The 25,364-nt window shown below is 37.7% G+C and overlaps 1 protein-coding gene across 1 annotated transcript in view; it reads left to right on the top strand.

Annotated features, from left to right (window-relative positions):
- Positions 1 to 25,364, top strand: part of LOC123322840 — a 160,050-nt gene that overhangs the window by 130,959 nt on the left and 3,727 nt on the right. Inside the window, exons 16-19 of the mRNA XM_044910885.1 lie at positions 6,756 to 6,866; positions 6,916 to 7,193; positions 14,296 to 14,503; positions 23,001 to 23,230. Coding sequence (XP_044766820.1) covers positions 6,756 to 6,866; positions 6,916 to 7,193; positions 14,296 to 14,503; positions 23,001 to 23,230 — 827 coding nt within the window. The remainder of the gene's footprint in view (positions 1 to 6,755; positions 6,867 to 6,915; positions 7,194 to 14,295; positions 14,504 to 23,000; positions 23,231 to 25,364) is intronic.

Here is a 25,364-nt window from a genome sequence, read left to right as displayed (position 1 = left end):
GGGTAAATGTATAGTACCCAGTAGAACATGCCAATATTGAATAAAGTTCCATCAATTCCTAACGTTCTCCACCGTAGAAAAATGCTATGTTGCTCTGATGAGGCCAAATAAGGCCGAAACCATGGTCAGCATCTGCTTTTCTTCGGTGGAGCGTACTCCATTTGGGGCCTTGACGATAGCAAATTGGCTAGTTCAATTCAAATCATAACACTTGTTGATATTCATATCGTCGGGTGGTATGCATCTGAATTTATCCTTATTATTGTATTCATTGCCTTTAGCCGCGATCATTCTTTATTAATAATAATAATGTCTGGCCTGCCTGGCAGCTATCTGGTAGATGGCCTGCCGGGTAGCCATCGTAACGACGTAGACGGTGCAGCCAGCCACGCCTGCTGTCCGCAGTCCCATCCCTTTTTCCTCTCTCTTTTACATCCATTATAGGAGTACTCTTTTTGCTCCCATTTCTCTATCCCTCACCCAAACCGAGAAAGGGGAGCACAAACCCATGGAAATGGTGATAACGAGAAGCCTCGGAAACAAGAAGCTGCCTGGGGACCGTCAGGGTATGTCTGGAGCCGGCGCTGAACATGACAGCATACGGGACGTCGGTGGCAGGATATTGAGCAAACGCGCTCCTGCTGCAAAAGAAGCTACAATTTCAAAGCAACAACAGCACCCAACGAGTCCAATTCAATTGCCGACTCGAACCGCTGAAGGTGCTGCGCAGCACAGCTATCGGAAAAGGCTCCATGAGGAAGTCTGCAACGCCTACCCAAATCTCAACGTCACTGAACAACGGGTGGCAGACCAGTACAGCGTAATTCTGAGAAATGAACTAATATCAATGGCCCGAATCGGCGCAATTAAACAAGAACTTCAGCGTCCGCTAGCAATAGAGAGCAACACCAACACATCTGATGAATTTCACTTGCCTAGGCAACAACAGCCAGAAGGAATTGACGCTGAAAGTCCATCTTGCAACCCAAGTGAGCCGGAACACCAGGTCGATAGGGAAGAGCTCCACCGACAAGTTGACTCGGACATGAGGAGATAGTTCGTCGAACTGGAAGGAACAGATCCTCTTCATCGAATAGCACTTCCCCGATTCAATACATCCAGAAACTGTCACTCATAATTGACATCTTGAATGAGGATGTTTTACCTAAGTACCTACAGCACGGAACTTCATTGGAATATCTGCATCTAGTTTTTTACTGCAGAGCGCTAAGAACAGCTAAAACCATAGGGGCAAAAATTCGCCGAACGAACAACGATGGTCCTAAATTACCCAAATTACACGCGCCACCATGGCAGAAACGTCTTCAACACAAAACAGAAAGGCTATATCTGAAGCTATAAAATAAAATGTGAGCCGTTGCAGCATGACATAATCACAATTGAAGAAGAATAATCAGCTATCAGAGCACTACATATGTAACTGGAAGACACCTGGACCTGATGGATTACAGAACTTCTGGATCAAGAAACTTGGATCATGCATGACAAATTGACCTCCGCAATTAATGATGTCATTGAAAATGAGGTAACATACCTGTTACCTAAAGACCAAAGGAATACAGAAGACCCATCCAAGTACCGACCAATCAAATGCTTTCAACGATGTATAAATTAATCACATCGTGCATTTCAAACCGTCCCAAAGAGATGGAAAACTGCAGAAATGATAGTTTTCAACAAGCCTGGAAAGGAACGGAAATTTCCTCAGAATTATAGACCAATTAGCCTACTATCAGCACTAGGAAAAGTCGTCGAGAGGGTTATCGCCAAAAGGCTGAATGAGGATACAGAAATGTTGAAGATAATTCCACCCGAACAATTTGGATTTCGACGAGAACACTCGACTGAACTCCAATTACTACGGCTCATAGAATACGTCACCGAAGGAATGCAGACCAAACAGGCCACAGGATTAGTTCTGATGGATATCGAGAGAGCTTTTGATAGAGTATGGCACGAAGGCCTAATCTACAAGATGAAAAAAGCAGGATATTCGACCAAGCTATGCAAGATTATAAGGAACTTTATGAGGAATAGAAACTTTTATGTGAAGATAGATGGAGCAACCTCTCAAACCAGATTATTGGAAGCAGGAGTGCCTCAAGGATCGGTATTTGGACCTCTGCTTTACGTAATATACGTTTATGATATCCCGAAGAATGCTAGAAATATGCTCACCTTGTACGCAGATGACACAGGAATAGCGTTCAGACATCGACGCCCAGAGATCATACACCGGAGACTGCAGGAAGCTATAGATGAATTACTCAAATGGTGCATCAAATGGAAAATCCAAATCAATGGAAGAAAGACTCAAGCAAAATTACTGCAAAAGAGAAGATTGAGGATGGAAGAAAACCTTGAAGTTGATGGAGAAGAGGTTGAATGGAAAAATGAAGCAACATACCTAGGAGTGACGCTTGACAGAGGACTTACATGGAAAAACCACATCAAATGTGCTGTTGATAAAACAAAAGCCGCAATGAGTAAACTTTATCCACTCATAGGCAGAAGAAGTCATATGAATAAGAACATCAAGTTGACGATGATTAAAACTATTGCGCGACCACAACTCACATATGGATCGGCGGCATGGGGCTTCGCAGCCAAGACCCACATCAAGAGAATACAGGCCACTGAGAATAAACTCCTTAGAATGGCGATGGACGTAACCTGGTTTGTTAGGAACAAACAAATCTACAAGGACTTGGAATGGGAACCAGTTACAGAATTTATGAAGAGAAAGGCGGAAAGGATATTCGACAAAGCCAAACAACATCCAAATGAGGAACTACGAAGATTAGTCGACTACGATCCAACGGAAGAAGCTAGAAGGTCAAGAACCTACCACCGAAGACCGAGAGATCAGTTAAGGATTTAAATGTAACCAAAGAAGAGCTTAACCTATAAAAGCTATAGGCAGCATACAACTATCAACACGACTATGATCGTGTGAGAGTCCAGAAACCATAAGAGTCAACTGGTTGATAGGCAAAATGCCCGGAACCTATGAAGAAGCAGTTAAGGGTTTTTAGTGGGTCTCGAGCTCAGAGAGTGAGAATCCCCACACTGTTCCCCCTCAGCAGAGGGTGTGTTCGTCTGTTTTGCAGATTTTCCCCCTGCTACATCAAAAAAAAAAATTCAAACCGAATTCACAACCATTGCGAAAGTAATAACATCATCGCCACGCAACAGAAAGGATGCACCAAAGAGAGCCGAGGGTGCAAAGAACAACTATATAACAGGAGGAATCTTTATGCTGCATACATGGACTACAAAAAAGCATTTGATTCCATACCCCACAAATGGCTCTTGGTGATCTTGAGGATTAACAAGGTAGATCCAAATACAATTGTTAAGTTCCTGGAAAACGCCATGTCCACCTGGCGTACTAGTCGTCAAATGAAAGCAGCGGATGACTACATTACAACTGAACCTATTTCAATAAGACGTAGAATTCTCTAAGGAGACTCGCACAGCTCTCTGTGGTTCTGCATAGCCCTGAATCCTGTGTCTCATAGATTGAATTCTACGGAGTACGGATTTGCCATCAAGAGCGGCAGTAGAACTATGATGAAGCTGAATAATCTTCTTTACATGGACGATCTTAAACTTCTTGCATCTACTAAAAACCAAATGCAACATATGCTGAAAATGGTAAAAGGATTCTCTGACGATATAAATGTTTGGATTGGAAAAATGTCGTCTACCTTGAGGGTTGAGGAATTGTTGATTTGTCAAACCGGATGTCCAGGTGATTGAAGGACTTCTAGAATATTTCCTGTACAAGGCTGCTTCATCGGAACTTCATCGAGAAGTCTGTGATGCTGATAGTTCTTCTCCATTGAATCTGCATCAGGACCAATTTAAAACCATCGAACACACTGCAGAAAGCAAAATGCAGAAACTAATTGGCAAACCTTTACATGGAAGGCAACAGAACCATGTTAACCATGATTACATCGATATATCTGCGTCGATATACTGGTTGACTTCCTGAAGATTGTTTCACGAAACAGAGGGTTTCAGGCTTCATACTTGCCATCCAGGATCAGGTAATATATCGCTAAGGACGCCGCAGTAACGGACGATAGCTGTCCGTACGGATGTGCGACACATGAAATCACCCAGCGCATCACCGGTGGATGTCAGAAGTTCGCGGGCACTGGGTACAAGGATAGACATGATGCTGTTGCCAAGATTCTTCACCAAGAATTGGCAATAAAATATCAATTGCCTAGAACAATAACCATCCGGATGCTGTTTTGGAAAATGATCATCACAAGCTCTACTGGGATCGCAGGGTTCTCACATACAGGATTACTCACAAAAGACCTGACCTCATATTGCTGTATACGGGTGAGAACAGAACACTATTCATCGACGTGGCGAATCCAAACAACAGCAACCTACTAGACGGGCATATCGAAAATATTTTGAAATACAGATACCTCGAGGAACAAACCAGGAGATAGTGGAAGTTGAAAAATATCTGTAATATCCCTGATATCGTTTCATCTACAGGCCTGATACCAAAAAAACTACAAGAGAAGTTGAGGAAACTTTAGGTGGACGAAAATATCTAAAGAGTCATGCAGAAAGCGGTACTGCTAGGGACTGCGAGAAGGTACTCAAGTTCCTGGGAAATGTAGAAAAACATGGAAAAGAACACCATCCTTTTCAACAGGAAGCCGAGGGGTGGCCGGACCCGACCACCACCATGAGCCCGGAAACCAGGAACGGGCTCAAATAGAGCTTAATCCTTTTGGTATCTGAGATATCTGCGATGAGTGAATATTCCTGTGGAGAGGAATGTGAAAGCTGCAAGGCTAAAGTCCTGGTCTCGATTTTCGTGAAAAATCCATTACTGAAAATCGTTTCACGATATCTTCATTTGTCTTGAAGATATGACCAAATTTTGATATTTTATCGATTTCGAAAATGTGCCGTATTTGCGAAAATATATGAAAACGGTAAAAACTTCCTACAGGCACTTTTTTATTGGAAATAGGATACCAAATTCTTTTTTTATCTCTTCTACTAAGGGGTACCATACAATTTGGAATATGATACAAGAGTTTAGGAAAAAACCTCAGTAAAAAAACCCTGTCTCCCCGTCAGCAGTGTAGTGATGACGAATTTGTTTACAGAATAAGCTTTAATACTGAAGGGCTTCTTTTCCATTGATATAAAAATTTCTTTATCCTAGAGTAAGAAAGTATTATATCGACATATATGAGGGGTTCAGAGCTGAAGTGAACCAAGTCCATTCAGCCTAGTTTCGAGATGAATGGCTTAGAAGTTGTTTATCACCCATTAATTCAAAAGTGACTTCTTCAGATTTCAAAAGGTTAGAATGTAAGCATGTGCTTACTTATGAATAATAATAAATAAAGGAGTCACTTTGGAATTAATTGGTGATAATCAACTTCTAAGGCATTAATCTCTAAATTAGGCTGAATGGACTTGGTTCACTTCAGCTATGAACCCCTCATATATTTTTGAAAAGCTAATTATTTTTTTTTGGATGATATGAGGCCAAAAAATGAATGCATTCGTATTTATAATAACGAAGTTGTTTTTTTTTTTCACCCTTAGTACAACATATATAAAAAAGTTGAATATGGTGGCCTGTAGAAAGTTTTCACCGTTTTCAGATATTTTCGTAAATAAAGAAGTCACGGCACCTTTTCGAAATCGACAAAATATCAAAATTTGGTCATATCTTCAAAACAAATGAAGATATCGTGAAACGATTTTCAGTTATGTAACTTTCACGGAAATCGAGCCCAGGACTCCTTTCAACGTTTTTACCTATCTAGTCTAGAAGTACCAGAAACAGCCAAAATCAAACAATTTGGGTTACCCTGTACATGACGCACAGGCATTAAAGTCCAGAAGCAGCTTAATATGCAAGGTGAAAAAATGTCGACGTCAAGCCAAAACAAGGTGATATCGGCCAGTTCAAAATGGTTGTAAGAAAAACATAAAAATATTAATGGTGGTATTCTGCTTTCATCTGCAAGCCAATCTGTAACTTTTCATAAGCTTACAGGAAAATTGCAATTCTGGACGGTTTTTAGTGGTCTGTAGCTTACAGGAATCCGTAACTATTTACGATAAGTAGTTCAAAAGTGACACTGTCAATGAGATAGTGACAGAAACATTTCCAGAATTGCATTATTTACGAATCTGTCAATCTGAAACTTACAGATCGATCGTACACTAAAGATTCGTAACTTACGAATGAAAAGCAGAATACAACCATAAGTCACGTACCTAGCGCAGGAATTACAGTCATTCAGAAAAAATCGAGTAAATCAAATCTCCATTGCCGAAGAAATGTTATGATGAAAAATTTGATAATGTTTGATTAGTCAGAGGAATGTTTGATATTTCTACCTTAATAATATTTTGTGTATTTCATTTTGTTTTTATTGACTTCTTTCGTATACAAATATATCATGTCTAAAGGCAACCATAAATATTATTATTACTATAGCTATTGTGCCAATATTTAATTACACCCTTCCTAAATAAATTCGATATCGTCTCCTATATAGCCTTCAACTGGACAAGTTGTTCATTTCCTTAATTGTCGGAGCGGTACAACATAAACCGTGAACAACAATTCCGCACCGACAGAAGAGGAAGAGGCCTTAGTTAATCATGTGCAGTTTTCTGATGTAGTACCCTCTATTATTATCCACTGCAAAATTCCATTTTTACCGTAGATAAGACACTCTCCACCATTGTTCTCTCCGAACTTGATCAAAGCAAAACGTATCATGGTTACCTATTATGCAGGAATGGTTCTTGGCTAAGTTACGTCAAGCATCATCAAGGTGAGAAAGCAAAAACACTTTAACCTTTTTCGAAGGAGATTTATTTCAGCTTCCAAGCCCATACTGGTTATAACCCTAGCTTTCTATTGGTTCTTGAATATCTTCAGTCAAGTGGGTCTTGGAGATATTACACCCAATAATGAATTTGGCATGTACTGCACTTCATTGATATCCTTCATAGGATTAGGCGTGTTCTCATATATTTTGGCTTTTCTGAGTGGACAAACTGGAAGGTCATCTATATTGGCACTAAATTATCAAGAAAAAATACAAGAACTGTTGAATTTTTTAAATAAAGAAGGTGTGGTGGAAGGGAAGATTAACAAGGTATATTCATCTATTATTCGGTATAATTTTATTTTCTCCACGATAAATGCATTGAGTTATCATGAAATATCCGTTTATTTAGGCATACCTGATGGCATTAATGAATCACTTGTGTGAAAATAAAAGACATCAAAATATGCTTCATCATCATCATCATCATTTATTTAAATACTACAATACAAATAACCCTGTTAGGGCGTAGAGCTAGTCAATATATCAATTTAAAATAGAAACAATAGACATAAACATATACAATCATAAAAAAGATATCTCTAACCAAGATATGTTAAAAACAGTCAAAAGTATCAAGCATTTTAAAATTCATTCAATGAATAGTATGGTCTATCCTTCATATGGTTGAAAAGTACTCTCTCCATCCTTTTTTGAGGCAGCTGTTTGATTTCATCAGGTAATTTATTGTAAATTTTCACCAGGGTATGAAAAGAGTTTCTTTGAAGGTATGAGAATCTCAACGAGGGCACGTTCAGATGTTCCTTGGCTCTAGTGGCGTATTTGTGTTTTTTTTCCATTTCATGAAAGAATGGGAGATTGCTGGCAACAAAAAGGGGTCCTTCATATATATACAATGAGACCACTGTCAAGATACCGTGATCCACAAAATGTTGTCGGCAGCTCTCGTACCTATCGAGACTCAGGGTACCTCTTAGACATCTCTTTTGTAGCAACAGAACTCTGTCGATTTCACCCGAGTTGCCCCAAATCACAATCCCATATCTAATTCTGCTATGCACATATGCATGGTATGCTGTAATTGCGGTTTCTGGGCTCACCAACCGAGATGGACTACCCAGTGCATATCCAAACCTAGCCAGACTCTTACACAGGGTGTCTATATGAGATGTCCAATCCAGGCGGTAGTCTACTTCAACACCCAGGAAACGCACGGAGCACGTGATCTGTCGGCATCAGCATAGGATCGTTGGTGAAAGTCTGTGGTAAATTCAAACTTTATTAATTGTGTTTTCTCGGGGTTTAGCATTAGGTCATTTCTGCTGAACCAGTTATTTAGATTATCTAGTGAGTTGAATATTTTTGCTGGTATGATACTGGGATCCTCTGATAGCACCAAGGATGTATCATCCGCGAAGAGTGTCAGTTGGTGTACTACTTCAGCAAGATCATTTGTATACACAATGTACAAAAGCGGTCCAAGAATTGTTCCCTGCGGAACTCCCCTCTTAACATGCAATTCTTCAGATTCGATCAGCATTCCTGTGGTTTTGTCAAACTCTACAACCGTTTGTTTCCTATTTGACAGGTAGGACTCCATTAATTTGAGCGGGAGTCCTCGGATTCCCAGTCTATTCAGCTTCTCCAGAAGGCCAGCATGGTTCACATTGTCAAAAGCCTTAGTGAGGTCAGACAATAAAAGCAGGGTATATTTTTCCTTATTTAGCGAATCTATTATCTTGGAGATTACTCGGTAGAGTGCTTGCACTGTTGTTTTTCCCTTTAGGAAGCCATATTGATATTCATATATCAGTTTAAAGGACTCAAGGAAATTTATTATTCGATTGTAGAGTGCTCTCTTGAAGATTTTGCTGATGTTAGGCAGTATTGCAATTGGTCTGTAGTTGTTCATATCTTTCCTTTTTCCTTTTTTATGCACTGATCTTATTTGAGCCTTCTTGAGTTGATCTGGGAATATACTTGTTTCAAAGGTGGAGTTTATAATGGAGGATGGTGGTCCTGATATCTCATCAGCAACATGTTTCAGTACCTTCACCTCTATTCCGTCATATCCGGTTGAGTTGGTATTCTTCAACTTTAGGATGATGTTTCTTATTTCTGTCGGATCTGTGGATTGAAGGACTATGCTGTTAGCAATATTTTTATTTGTTGGTGTGCTCGCGAGAGTTTGTATGTTCCCGTTTGTTGTCCGACTCGATCTCTGGTTTACAAAGAACTCTTTAACCCGATCCAGAGTCTCCTTTGGATGGTTTTGATGGTTTAGATCGGTAATAATGGAATCCCTTTTTTGTGACTGGGTTGTAAGCTCTTTTATCAATATCCAGGTAGCCTTTGTTTTGATTTTTTATATATTCTTCGTTTGACAGCTTCTTAGCTTTTCTAACTACTTCTTTTAGTATTTTTGAATACTTTGTGTAATATTCTGAAGAAATTTCATTCTTCTTTTTTAGGTGGTAGAGAAGGATTTTTCTTTTTGAAGAAGTTTTTATTCCAATTGTGATCCAAGGTTTGCGTTTTTTTGGTTGTGCAGTTTTGACGGTGAATATTCTTTTAAGGGGGCCTTGGATAGTTGAGGAGAACGCTTCATACGCATCATACGCATTATTTGGGTTTGCAAATCTTAAAAGGTTGTTGAGTTGCATTGCACCCGCACACAGTCGCTTAATGTAATCATCTGTGCTTCGTGAAGGGATAAATAGCTTTTCACTACCTCGCCTTTGCATAGCCGATCACCGTCCACAAAAATGTTATCAATTAGACTGCGGTGATACCCCATGTAGTGCGTGAACTCATGTATTTGTGGTTCGAGGTTATAGGTTAGTAAAAGATCTTGAAAAATTTTACTATTTTTGGAGGGTGTAGCTCAATCGGTATTAAAATCTCCGCTCAATACTGTCTTGAAGTTTTTATACGTCCGTGTGTGGTCTATACATTGAAATGATTATTATCTTTAGGCTCTTGCTAATGCCTGCACACAGTTCACAGTGGTCCTCCGCAGGAAATTTATTTAGCTCGTCCATTTCCATGAATTCTGTCTCTGTAGAGACATAGACGCAGGATCCCCCATATGGTGTTTGTTTGAATAGTGTGAGGCAACTCTGTAGTTAGGGAGGTTTGCTGAGAGGATGGTATCCTCTCGGAACCAATGTTCCGTGAGGCATATTACTTGTGGTATTTCCTTTAGGTTGTGTATAAAGACCTCCAGGTCTGATATTTTATATCTTAAAGATTGAATATTTTGATGTGATATACTCAAATTTCCATATTTCAAGTCAGTATTCATTATGGTTTTTGCCAATGACTTGTCACCAACTGTCAGGGTTTCTACGTTACTTGATCTGTGTTCTGTTTCATTTGAAAGTTTTTTTCAAAGTTCCTAAATTTTCTCACAGCCACATACTCTGGCCAGTACGAACTCTATAATGGTTATTGTGAACTATAATTTGCTGGTAAGGGCAGTTTAAAACTTTTGTACATTCCTGACTTCACCTTCATCTCTTTACACTCAACATCAGTATTTGGAATTTTACTCTTCACATATTCAATGAAATCCTGTGCATCGTTTTCTAGTCGGATCTTAGATATGTGAATGTATGACAATGGCATATAGGCCTTAAGTCTGCTCGATTCTTTCATGGAACCATAAATGGATGATTTTATTCTGTTTGAGTGTATTGACATTTAGATCATTCTGCTCTCTTATTCGTGAGTTTGATTCTTTAGGTAATCTAAATTCCCCTTTTTTAGAGTTGTTTGGTTGGATGACTCTAACCGGTTCTTTTTAATTTCTTCTTCATCTATATTTATGGGCATAGTTTCCTTTTTATTTCCTGTCTTGTCTTTGTTTTCTTGTTCAACAATTTCCTGCCTTTGTTTTGGTGTGTTTCCACGATAGGAATTTAATTTATCCTTCCCATCTTTGTTACTGTTCTGAACTTTTGTCAAGTCACTGAGCATTTTTTGTTGATTACCGCCAACAATTTCCTGATGAAAGTCATTGAGTTTTGTTATTTGTTTATTTCCTGCTGCCGCTTGTGAGTACGTCTTCTGTGTTCTGGTACCATTTGCGTTTTTCAGATCAGGTTTCATTCGTAAATTTCTGACTGTGTTTCCAGCGAATTGCCCCTTGTTATCATCATCAGTTCCTGAGACAGGCCTTTGTTGATTTAATTCTTCCAGTAGTTCCATTTTGAGCCGATAGTATATTCTTTGATATAGGTTCTCTTCTATATTTTTTCCTAGTTGTTCATGTGTTGTAGTCATTTCCTTTTCTATAATCGTGCGTTGAGGTGTTGTCTCGATGCTTTCATTACTAGTGCAAGCATGGGTATTCACTTTATCCAGTTCACTCTTATAAAGTGAACTCTCGACAGTTAGTACCTCAATTGTGGTCAGCATTTCTTTATTTATTTAGTCTATTTCCTTATTTTCAGAAATTAATTTGTCGTTTTGTTTTTGCAAATTAACAACTTCATCCTGAACAGTAGTTATCTGGGCGTTTGCTTCTGTCAACTCTGCCTGAAGCCTACTCATATCCTTGTTTAATTCCTTCATTTTATTGGAAATTTCGGATGATTAGTTTCTATTATCTGAGCTGTCTAGTGTCTTTTGTTGAATAATATACTATTTTATCATACCCGCAAAAAATCCATTGTTTCATGAACTAAATATGCGAGAGGTAGGGGAAGACGAGACAAAAATTCTTGTCTTGATGACAAATATTCTTTCCTTAATGACAAATTTCTTGTCATTTCAATTGAAAAAAGTCAAGAAATTTATGAAGATCTTGTTTTGACATATTAAATCTTGTCTTGACTCAAGAAATTTCAAGATCTTGAAATTTCTTCGTTAACCAGTGACACCGTACATGGCGGCTCGGCGAAGTTTTCATTCAGTTACTATGTCAGTATGAATTAATTATTGCAGAGAATGAACGTACTAACGTATCATAAAAATATATAGGGTGGTCCGAAAGTTATGAATAATTGAATGAATTGACAAAATTAATGAAACTCTGCATATTGATTATGAAGAGAGATAGACCCTTAAAATACCGGTTAGTCCGACTCACCTGTGACCTCACCTAAGCCCTTAGCTTCTGCCCATTTACCCATGAATCACCTTTTATATTAAGATGCCAAGCTTCGTCCTGCCTCAAGGTCCGTTTTCTTCGGAAAGACCAACGACGATCTAGGTTCGATGAAAGTTCACGGCTCTAATCGTCTGAAGTAAAACAGTGCCATGCGAAATACACACAAGTGATGCTCCATGACCGTAGTTGGACGAGGAAAACGGATCCTTATGCCGGATCCAGACACAACACCATGCCCTCTGTTCTTTTATGTAGGTCCAGACGGCATCTACGAGGATATATTGAAAAATTCTTAGCCTACTATAGAACCAAACAAAATTTTAGTGTCAAAATATTCTATTACTCAACATATTCTCCTCTTAATTGGATACATTTATTACAGCGAACCTGCAAAGTCTCCAGACCTTTAAAAAAAATTTTTCTTCTTGCTCTGCAAACCAGACCTCCACAGTTTTCATAACTTCCTCGTTGGAAGAAAATTTACGACCTTCTAAACTTTTTTTCAGTTGAGGAAAGGGATGATAGTCGGATGGAGCCAAATCTGGTGAATAAGGGGTGTTCTATTAATTCAAACCCTAAATCACTAATTTTTTGGAAGGCAACATGAGATTTGTGTAAAGGGGCGTTTTACTGCAAAAACAAAACACCTCTGTATAGCTGTCCGCGCCGTTTCTCTTCAATTTTTCCCGTAGGGTGTCAGTAATGTCGCATTGTAATCTCCGGTTATTGTTCTACCCTCAATCAAAAAAACTGAAGCAAGAACTTTTCCAGCAGATTTTTGGACACGAAACTTCTTAGGTCTTGGAGAACCAGACTGATCGATTGTTGCTTTATTTCTGTATCCAAGAAATGTACCCAAGTCTCATCCATAGTAACAATTCGGTTTAAGAAGTCTACATCGTTTTCAAACGAACGCAATGCTTCTACCCTTCCACGCTTTTGGTCCACATTCAAACATTTGGGGATCCATTTTGCAGCAATTTTTCTCATGTCCAAATTGACGTGAACTATACAGGGTAATTATTTCCTTATTGAATGTCAATATTTATGGGGGTGATTGTTGGGCCCATTTTAAGAAAAAAACTTCATATGAACGCATGTCCTAAATGTCTTACCTTTTGAGATACAGAATGGTAAAGTTTTCAAAAATAAATCATATCACTTCAACTATTTCAATGAAATTTGTCATACATGTATACTATAAATCAAGAGGCATTTTTCAATGTATCACTTTTTTTTAAATTTCCACCAGTGGCGTTCGTACATAATTTGACCTACCTATTTTGGCAGACATTGATGGTACGCCACAGATTTTTCCTGAAATAAAAATTATTTTTGAAATTCCCAATCATTTCTTACCGAAGTTGATCACTCGACTTTTTTCAATCCAATTCACGATTTCCGCTTGAAAAAATAAAAACCGTTTCTCTGCATGATCATAACAATATTTTCAATACATATGACAATATGAATGAAGAGACATACGTTGATTTTATTTTTTTAGATGTAACCCGTGAGCTGGACTAAAAAAATTCAAGAGATCAAATTTGCTCATAGTTGAATACACTCAGTGGCGCGACTTAAAATGGGCCCAAAAATCACCCCTATAAATATTGACATTCAATTAGGAAACACCCTGTATGATGAACGCGCTCGTATGAAATATTCAGTGCCTCAGATATCCGTTTTTGCCCGATTTGACGGTCTGATAAAATCATGTCATGAACTGCATCGATATATTCGGAGACTGACACAGAAACTGGCCTTCCCGATCAGTCATCATCTTCAATGGAAAATTTACCTCTTTTGAAGCTTTCGGTCCAATTTTTCACGGTCGCATACGAAGAACATTGATCACCAAGGGTATTAAGCATATCTTCGTAAATCTGCTTACCTCTTAACCCTTTTAAATACAGGTAGTTGATGATGGCTCGATAGTCCAATTTTTCGATTTTTACAATTTCGGTGGACATCTTCTTTCTTTTAATTTATTGCGTAACTCTGGTTTACTTTTTTGACCTCAAACTTCACACTGACACTTCTAATGAGTTATTGCATGTTCGTTGCAATGGTAACGCAATATTTTTGTATGCATGGGACTGGTCTAGGCTAACTAAATATCGATACATCCTCGTATGTCTGGTATTAACGATAATAACATAAGGTTATTGGAAAAAAGGATATCAATCTCTCACAGTGAAAATCCTGAAGCATAACCTTCCTTCGCACATAGTTCTTTCATTTATACGTCGTTCTTCAAGAAGAAACAATACTCCTGTGTGGTGTTTTCAATTTCAGATTTTTCGTTATTTCGAATATGTCTGGAAGAGAACAAAAGGAATGGAGAGAAAAGAGATGCTTATGGATTTGAACTCAGCATTGAAGGGTGATATTGCATTACTCATATATGAGAAGACTCTGAGGGAAGTACAGATATTCAGAAGAATATCAAGGCCCTATTTGAGAGTTGTTGCGAAAAATTTGAGAGAAGAATACTTCTTGAGAAGTAAGTATTTATTTAGGATTCAATTTACCCGGAACAAAGTTTTTGATGGATATTGTTCGAATAAGCGAATCGAGCAATATTTTATCATAATATCCGTAGATATTTTTTACTTGAATATATGTGGATGAAAATCTATAATTGAACGTATAAAAATCATATGATTTTCACAAGAATGAGTTTCGAAAACCACGACAAGTGTTCCGCTATCACAATAGCATCTTCAGGTGGGTGAAAGAAAATGATTTTCTTTCGTGTGGCGTGGTTCTAAAAAATTCATTTTTGTGAAGATCATACAATTTGTCTTAAGTTCGATATTTTTTACATTTTACATAAATTCTGTATCTTCGTCAAGTAGGCTTTGAAATTAATAAGATTAATGATCCGAGTATGAACATGACGCTTATCCTGTACCAGCTCAATTATCAAAGCGAATAATATGTAAACATTTCAATGATACAGATAAGAAAGGGAAACATTTTAATACTTATAATAAGGACATAGGGGATACCCGGAGGATCACGGATATGTAGTATCTAGGAGTTCTTGATTCTGATTTACGGGGTGTTTTTCAAATTTGAATGGAAATTAGAAGCATTCCTGAACGGAATCACCGATTTATCCGGAATTTGAAATGAAGATAGCTTCCATGAGGTTCCAGAAAAGTGCAATCAAATATCGTTTGATTTGCAGCATCATATCACCACCATGTACAACGAATTTCATGATTTCTGAGTATGCTGCGAGATTCATATATTCAATTTGTCAAATAATATTGCGTGGCACCATCCAGGTTGCCATTTTTTATTTCTTTTTCTTGATAGTGACAATAGTTTTTTCTAAGGTGTCAATATTGGACATCCTATGCATCTCATAATAAAGTGAATTTTGAATTTTTATGAATTTAACCAACGAACGAGTTCAGGAACGTTTGCCAACCTTGTAAATAATAGAAAAAACTCTTTCAATTGAAAGATATTTTTTTTAATTATATTTGTGCCTTTCGGTTGCTTTCAACATTTTACAATCTACTTATAATTCAGCAGGAAGAAATATTAAATTTTGGTTCATTTGAAAAATCGAAATTCCCTGTCGTATCTCGAAAATGACTGGATCAAAAAATTCAATAATATCATATTCGAATTTCTCATAAGAAAGTGCGTGTAGAATTTAAAAAAAGATTTGGAATACGTGTTCAATGAAGCTGAATAAAGCTTCATTGAAAAAGACAATTTTTGTTTATAACTCAAAATCTATGGACGTTAGGCTAGATCTGTTTTCAGTTTTGGATCATTCAAGAAAAAAGAGCTAGACAATGTGTTAACAGTTTTCTTCTAGCTGCTATAGTTCTCGAGATCTTTTCAGTAGACAACGAATTTTGCCCACTTTGTACAGAGTGATTTCGCGAACTTTTAAGGACTGTCCCAATTTATGTGATACGTTCTTGCAAATTGTATAATATTTGATTGCAGTTTTCTGGAACTTCATGAAAGCTATCTTCATTCCAAATTTCGGATAAATCGGTTCCGTTCAAAAGAGTGGTTTTAATTTCCATTCAAATTCGAAAAACACTCTGTAAATCAGAATCTAGAACTCCTAGATAATACAAATTTCGTGATCCTCTAGGAGTTTTTTGTCTTTCATTAAAAAAAAATTCACCCAATATTTTCCTTCTTATCCGAACCCTGTATGAGCATAATTTTCGTTATGGAAACTTTTTAAGGAAAACTCCCAGCAGATTCTCACTCAATCTGAGGCGCTCAATTGGCGGTCTTTTAAAATTTGAAAGATATTATAGCAAAAGCTGAGAATTAAGTTCAAGCATAGAAAATAAACTTTCAAAATTATCTCCCCTACTCGGGGACGAATTTGTTGAACTCTAGAATCGATTCACGAAAAAGACGAAATCCGCCAAAAGCCCTCTGCGAAATTAATCACACAAGCATCTTTGACCATCAAGCCATATTGGCCAAATTACCAAAATTTTTTCATTTGAATTTTCCTGGTATTTCAAAATTATTTCTGGAAAAAAGAAAACATCCATTTTTGACACATGGTTCACTTGACCCCATGAAGGATCACTACAAATTACACTGCCTTTTGTGATTTCTATGCAAGAGTTCTAATTACATGAATTAAGTATCTGATATACAATTTCCAACTAATCAAACATAATCTTCAGAAGTATTGATATTTGAATCCAAGTACATGACATGAATAGTCACGGCGCAGTTGACTGATTATATACTAACTGATAAAGAAACTGCAACACCCAAGAGCTGTTTAAATTTGAAATTTTTATGGTTAAACATAATAATTAAAGGATTTAGATTGGGAGAAAAAAACGAAGGGTTTACAAATTTTTTTTATTAAACTTGTTAATAATGTGTTTGTCCACCGCGGTGGGACACTCCCCAACACGTCTTGGCATCGATGCAAGAAGATGGCCTATTTCTTCTTGAGGGACACTATTCCAAGCTAACTGTACTTCATGTCTCAATTTCCAAGCCTTCTACCCATGATGTCCCAAACATGCTCTATGGGCGAAAGATCGGGGGATCTGGGCGGCCATGGCAAAAGATTCACATGGGTCGCTTCAAAAAAATTTAAACTAACTCTGGCAACATGAGGTCGAGCATTATCTTGCTGAAATATTCTATTCTCAAGCCGGTAAGGGGAAGGGAGAACATATGGCTCCACTATTGATGATTGATGGTAAAGCAGCGCTGTCATGTTACCTCGAATAAAGACTAAAGGTGGCCTACTTCCATGTGCAATAGCACCTCATACCATCGCCTACTGTCCGGTGCACATGACGCTCAACATCAAAATGAGGTTCACGTCCTTCTCCTCGACGTCGTCTTAACCTTCTTCGGCCAGCATGTGCAACCAAGAAGAATCGAGATTGATCAGAAAGGACGACCTGATGCAATTCCACATTCCAATGTTGTCGTTCTCTGTCTCCACTGTAATCGTTGTCGTCGATGCTCAACCGTAAGAGGTAACACAAGATGGGGTCGATAATGCTGCAGTCCGAAAGACCTTAGATATATGGCGATAAACCGTTCGAACAGTTATAGGATGGCCTTGTTCTCCTAACCACTCATCAGCCAAAGATCGAGTTGTCGCAAATCGGTCTCTAATGGCCATAAGTCTTAGACGCCGATCTTGAACTTCATTTGTGTCCCTTCGACGTCCGGTGCCTACTCTTCTTCGATTTTGGGCATTATCAATCCACGCTTGACAACATCTTTTTTTTTTAGGTGTAACAGGGGGAAAATCTGCAAGTAAGACGAACCACCCTCTCCTAAGGGGGAACAAGTGTGGGGATTCTCACTCTCCTGAGCTCGAGACTCACTAAAAACCCTTAACTGTTTCTTGAATATTGGTTCCGGGCATTTGCCTATAAACCGTTCATCTCTTAGTCGGTTTTCTCCTCGCACACTATCGTGCTGGGATTTATGTGTTTATCCTCTATTGGACAACACTTCATTGGATTTTTCAATAAGTTTCTGTTCTTATTTTAATCTCTTTTTAATTGATCTCTAGGTCTCCTTCGGTAAATTCGCATTCTCCTCTTGTCTTCCTCTGGGTCGTAGTCCACTAGTCTCCTAAGTTCTTGATTAGGATGGTTTTTCGCTGTTTCGAATAATTTCTCTGCTTTTCTGTTCATGAATTCCGTTATGGTTCCCCATTTTATGTCCCTATAAATCTGTCTATTCCTGACAAACCAAGGTGCATCTATTGCACACAGCAGCTTGTTTTCAGTGGCCTGAATTCTTTTGAAGTGGCTCTTTGCCGCGAAACCCCAGGCAACTGATCCATAAGTCAGTTGAGGCCTAGCAACGGCTTTGATTATCTTAAATTTTGTCTCTTTCGACATGTAGCTTCTTCTTCCTATCAGAGGGTAGAGTCTATTCATCGCTGCTTTCGTTCTGTCGATTGCTTGTTTGATATGACTTTTCCAAGTAAGTCCTTTGTCAAGCGTTATTCCTAAATATTGGGCTTCATTTTTCCAGTCGATTTCTTCGCCGTCAACTTCTAGATCCGTCGTGGGTCGCTGTCTTCTCTTCTGCAGTAATACTTCTTGGCTCTTTTGTCCATTGAGCTTGATTTTCCATGATGATGATGCACCAGTCATTTGTTTCGTCAATCGTTTCTTGTAGAACTCGTTCTATTACTTCTGGGTTGCGTGTGTCGTCAGAATATAACGTTAGCATGGTTCTTGGATTCTTCGGAATATCGTGAATGTATATGTTGTATAGAAGTGGTCCAAGTACTGATCCTTGGGGTACTCCAGCCTATATATTTTTTGTTGTGGAGCATTCTCCTTCTTTTTTCACGTAAAATCTTCTATTTTTGAGATAATTCCTGATCAACTTGCATATTTTGATCGAATATACAGCACATCTCATATTATATATTAATCCTTCATGCCGTACTTTGTCGAATGCTCTGGCGACGTCTAGTAAAACAAGACCTGCAGCTAGTTTATTTTGGAATCCCTCTATAATGTATTCTGTGAGCCTTAATAATTGTTGCTCTGTTGAATGCTCTCTTCTGAATCCGAACTGTTCTGGTGGTATTAGTTTCAGATTTTCGGTTTCCTCATTTAGCCTCGTGGCTATAATTCTTTCTACTATTTTTCCTAACGCCGACAGTAGACTTATCGGTCTGTAGTTTTGTGGGAACTTCTTCTCTTTGAATGGTTTATTGAATACTATGACTTCTGCTGTTTTCCATTTTTCTGGGTAGTGTTCTGTCCTCAAAATTCCATTCGCGATATTTGTTAGAGCGGCTATACCTTTTCTAGGTAATTTCTTCAACATAACATTCCTTATTTTATCGCTTCCGGAACCTTTCCTCTTTTTCAAACTTCTAATTATTCCCCTAATTTCATTTGGCGATGTTGGTTTGTGTATTTCAGCAGCCGCTGCTAATTCATGTATTTCTTCTTCAGTTTCTTCAACCAGTTCTTCCAAATCTTCAGTATCGTCGTCTATCCTGTAATTTATTCTCGATTCTCGTTCGATCGAGTCCGCCAATGCATCTGCCTCATCAGTATTGGTATACGCCATTCCCCTTTCTCCGTGTAGGGGTGGAATTTTAGTATTTTCTCCTCGTAGGCTCTTTTGCATTCTCCATGCAGAATGATCAATTGTATTCAGTTCATGAACTCTTTTGTTCCATCTGCTTGTTCTTAGATCTTTCAGGGCATTTTTCAGAATTTGGCTATAGCGGTTAAGGTTCCTTTTGTCCAGATAATTTTTATTCATCCGATATATTCTTCTGAGTCTTCGATTTTCTCGTATAAGATCTTTAACTTCTTTAGGCGTATCGCCATGCGGATGACTTGGTGCTGGTCTCTTCACTTTTCTCGTGCTTTTTTCGTAAGCTTTCAATATAATCTCTTCCAGTTTATCAACCGCACATTCCAGATCCTCTGGAGTGCTTATTGTTGGAATTTCTGTTATTTCCGATTGTATTAAATGGCTGTATTTAGCCCAATTAGTATATTCTCTTATTTCCATCAGTTTTTCTCTTGGTTTTTCTCCAATTGTCAATTCCCCGGGATTTTGGTTCGAGGTTCCATCTTCCAAAGTTTCAATCGAGAATTCTTGAGTTATATTTATCAATATCGCGATATTACATCTGGTATTCCTATACCAAAAGCAAGATATGTCGGTAACTCTGGTCCAATCACTATGGCATTTTGTTTTTCGGCGAAATCCTCGATTTTTTTGCCATTTCTATTCTCTGTTCTGCTGTTTCATAATGGGGATTTACCTACAGTTGAAATCTCCAATGCAGATTTTCGGGTTTGTTCCTGCCAACATGTTGTTCATCTCCTCTTCCAATAATTGTTGTTATATGCCGAGGTAATTTCGACTCTTTGTCGATTTTATTCGGCAACAATCGTCACTGCTTCTATTTTTCCTTGTGTTTCGTCGGATCTACTTTTGAAGTAGTGTTTCAGATTTTTTGTCACCATTATTGCTACTCCTCCTCCGGTGTTTGTAATTCTGTCACATCAATATGTTTCATAATTCATAAAATTCAGTCGTCTGTTGGCTCTCTGATATTATTTCTTCTATCTCTGTTTCCGAGTGTTGATCCCGTTTATATTCCACGAGATTATCTTGAGAGATTTCTTCCTAAAATCCGTAAGGTCCATTAATTCAGTTTACTGAATAATGCTTGAAACTTTTTCCTCATTTCTCTTTGAATTTCCAACATCTTGTTGAAAATTTTTTCCATGAAAATATCTAAATCATCGGCTGATTTAGATATTTTCCTTTTTTCTTGATGACTATTTACAGTCGGTTTTAATCAAGGCTTCTTTTATTCCCCTTTCTTCTGCATAGGCTTAGAAGTTTTTATCTTCTTTTCCTGTTCTGCAGGTTTGGTTTTTACAGTTTCCTGAACTTTTCATGCAGGTGTTGCCTTATTCGACGGCTTTTTCTGTTCTGACTGTTTTTGGCCAGCTCTCCTCTTTCTGGTCACCAGCTTAAATTCGCTACATCCCTTGTAGCTTGCTGGATGGCCTTCTTCACCACATAAAACGCATGTAGTGTTTCTTTCTACACCTTTCTGGTGAGTTCGCAATCTTTGCTGCTATGGTTTCCCGAATACTTCACACATCTCCACGGAAAGGAGCATTTATCTTGTGCGTGTCCGTACCTTTGGCATCTGAAGCATTGGCTTGGACTTTCTGCCTTCTTTTTTTGGTTCGACTACAATTCAGAGATTGTAGAGTCGTTGGATGTCGAATATCTCCTTCTTTTGCGTTTCAACCAGATATAATGGTATCGGCTTTCTTATTTTGTTTGATGTCGTTCAAGACACCTCAGAGCATCATCGATTTCCTGGAATCTCAGGTCATTTTTCATTAATACCAGATCTTCGTCTCAATAGACGCAGGCTTCTACCAATATAGATGCCTGATGACGGCGTAAATTTTTTTTTCCTCCTCCATCTGGTGTGTGAAGTACTCCTTTCCAAGTTGGTCGAAGAATGTAGTTATTTTTCTGTAGTCATCTACAGTTGTGGCTATAATCTTGATTCCGTCTTTCACTACAGTAGCCCGGTTATAACTGAACTTCTTGGTATAGAGAGCTTTTGAGATCTCCACCCAATCTGATGTACCCATCGTGATGGGTGGGATTTTATCCCTTTTAGGCACTCCCGTTGTCTTCTTGACGCTCTCCTCATCAGAAGAGGAGCTTTATTTTCGCGCGCATTTGGGCCTTCGCAACCAGCGTTGTATCATTTTTCTTTGTTTCGGGTTGTGAAACAATTCCTTTAAGGGAATTATTCTTGGAACCCGCTACCGGTTTTGTGATTGCGGCGTGAGTGGGGGATGTCGGCATGTTATTTCGGGTCATTTCCTCTCTCAAGAGGCGCACCTCACCGACCAACTGTGGAACAGTTTCAGTCAGTTTAACAATTTGAGCTTTCAACTGCCCATTTTCTTCTCTGAGCTTTTCAAGCTCCTCGGGTTTGCCCTCGCTGAACTCTTCAGCATCTGTCGTTTCCATGTAGGAACCCTCATTATCTGAGGTTTCCGACATGGTTTTATACTCAGTTTTCTCAAAATATCAAACAATTTGAAAATAATAACATATTCAGGAATCTTCACTGAAATAGTCTAGTATATAACTATGGTATGAAGCCAAAAGTTTTCTACGCTACGAGAAAAATCAGGAAACATATACGAAAAATAAGCTCACCTGGTGTTTTCTGCAGTACCAACGATTCAAGATCTGGACACTGATAAATGAACACCAACCAAAATTTTAACGAATTAAAATTCCGATAACAAATATAGAACCTACACAAACTTCACAGACGGAATCAAAAATTCCGTAGCTTCGCTAGTGTACACTTTCACTTAGACTTTCTCTTCCACTTTCACTTTTACAGCACTATGAAATAAGTCTGCTCTGGTCGAGTTCTCACTCGACACTGCTTGACAACATCTCATAACAGTAGTTAGCGATTTCTCGAAATGACAACTCCGCCTCCCGTAATTAATAATTCGACTTCTTTCAAATTCATTTAGCTGGCGATAAATTCCGCGTACACGTGCTCTAGACATTTTAACAACAGTTAATCATCGACATTCGATCTCCTCGAACAGCTGGTATGTTGTAAAATTTGCAAAAAACGACTATAATATTTAAGTAACAAAAAATATCTATTTTAGAAAACTCTCACAACTTTTTTTCCAAATTTTAATCATTTACGCCTTGCATACTATCTATATTTTACCAAAAAAAAATTAAAATTGAACAGTTCCTCCTGGGTGTTACAGTTTCTTTGAATGTTAATATATTTCTAAACAACATGAAATGACAATTTCTTGCTGGAATTTTTTTTTACCTTGGTAGAAAATTTGCGGAATTTTTGGGTTTGGAAACTTGATTCAGATGCGAGATTGCATGCCATGTTGAAGAGAAAAAAATAATTGATTCGACATAATTAATGACTTAATTTCTAGATGACGTCTTAATCAAATGCTACGATGTTCACAACTCCGTTTATATAATTTTAAGAGGCTCAGTGAATGTACTTACCCCTTATGACGACGTTATCACCAGCATTGGAAGTGGAGGTATCTTTGGCAATATTCATCAAGCTGCTCCAGGTTGCAGTTCTGTAACTTTTATAGCCGAACGGAATGTTGACGCTCTCAAGATTTCAAGCGAGATGTTCCATCTCATAGCTCAAGTATGTTTTCAATAGTTACTTCACATCAATATCTACTAATATTGTATTTTTACATAAGTTTAGTTCATGAATGGTCAGTAATTATTAATTAACACCTGCCAATTTATCAATATGGATGATTATTTTGACATAGTTGGTAGGATATATAATTAATTTGAATCGAGATGTTTCACAAGTTATTTTCATCTAGAGAAGCGAAAATCTCAGATCCCCTGAAGCCACCATTGATGATTCCAGTAAAAATAATAATTAAACTACAGGATATTCCATTCGACAAAAGATAATTATTTATGCAACCAGTTGAAAAAAGCATTATTTTTCGTAATGAGTGTATTTTCTAATGCTCAACAGAACGCAAATTACGAAATGTTGTGTTTGCCAACGTGTTACACACAATATTTTTTTAAATGTTGAGTGGGATTGAACCTAGGATTGAACTATTCGAATTCAAATTAAAAGTATCACAAATGTCCATACAAGCGTCCCTCTCAGATTTCTTTAAAATCATCTAGTGAGGTCGGATACCTATATTTATTTTTCATTTCGTTGCTATGGAAGCAAGTATCGTTTCACCAACAGAAATATTTTACTTTTCGTAACTGGTTACGAAAATGTCTGAAAACATTCAGCTGAACTAATTTAGTAAAGACATCAACAAGGTGTTCTGTCTATTTTGTCCAACCCAGTAAGAAGTTTATCAGTACTAGAGGAATGATTCAATTAATCCCAACTCCATTTTAAGCAGATAAAAATTCATTCAGGATTTACCATCCGTGATTTATCCCTCACGAAGAACCAAATTTTTCATTTCCATTTGCCGTACGATGCTCTTGAAATAGTTTTTTTGGAAAACATCTGTAGATCAACGTTTCTGTTACTTGTGTAACAATTGTTCAAAATACGTTTAATCCAGTTGAGTGATTTCATTCCAAAGTAGCTGACCCAGCAGACGTTGTCCTGCCACAGTGAGGAAATATTTGGTAACTGGAAGTAAAAGTAAGGATGAACAAAATTGTTAGAATGGTATGAAAAGTGAAAAAAATTTTCTTTTGAACTTTTTATTGAAATAACTAATTGAGTACATATTTAAAAATAAACATATAATAAAATGAATGTGTTTTGTACATTTTTCATTCACTGTGAACATTGAATTTTCCATGGCATTGCCTCTTTGTAAGCAACATTTTGTGTTTCGTCTATTGCATAAACAATTAAAGTTGAGGGTCACACAGTAACACGGTACATACAATTGACCGTGTGAAAAAAATTAATTTTCGAGATGAATGCAGCAAAATCTATCGGAAAACTATCGAGCATACGAAAGTTGTTACAGAAAAACCGGTTTTCAAAAGAGAGTTACAAATTTTGATGGTTTTCAAAATGAAATGGTATAGCCAGGTTCTGAATATTAATTTTTCAACTTTCGGTTTTGCTGGAAACGGCATTATAATTTGAAAAATTCTGTTCATATTTTCTGAAAACTTTATCCATTCTCATTTCGAAAGTATGAATGTAAAGGTGTTTTATATTCATTTCTACCAATTTAATTGAAAATTACCTTAAGGACATTCGAAATCGAAATTCAGAAAATATTTCCATGACGCCGATTGTTCAATAAATTGTTCATGTCAGATCACAGATAAACTTAAAAATATAGATAAATCACTCTACAGTAACTGTAACGAAACAGTGGCGACAATTGTGGTCTCATTTTTCATCGTTTTCACAAGAATATGGCGGATTTGGTCACGTGACATAACATGAGCCAATCCGCATTCCGAATTAGAGATCATAGTATTGAAATCTGCGCTTCTAAGCCATGCATTTGCGCCAACCCCAATTCCAATTGGATATTGGTGGCAAAGCTACTAAAAAGATTAGAAAAATCACATTATGACAAGAACGTTTCCATGGAAACAGTCTAATTTCAAACTTCAAGAAAATCATTGGAAAAATATTCATTTCGAGATTTATGTAGAATAGTAGCTGTGAACAGGATTCGATTTAGTATCATCGAGTGAAGAGACAGAGAAGTGCTCTTGTAGTGCTACACTACAAGAAATTGCACTGACTTTGAACATACTAGAAAATACAAGGACTGAAAATCGTAGAAGATTCGTATCAGCTCTCATTT

The sequence above is a fragment of the Coccinella septempunctata genome, chromosome 1 (assembly GCF_907165205.1).
Source record: "Coccinella septempunctata chromosome 1, icCocSept1.1, whole genome shotgun sequence".
NCBI classification, from domain to species: domain Eukaryota; kingdom Metazoa; phylum Arthropoda; class Insecta; order Coleoptera; family Coccinellidae; genus Coccinella; species Coccinella septempunctata.
Note: the sequence above shows the minus strand (reverse complement) of the source record. Positions and strands in the feature narration are given on the sequence as shown.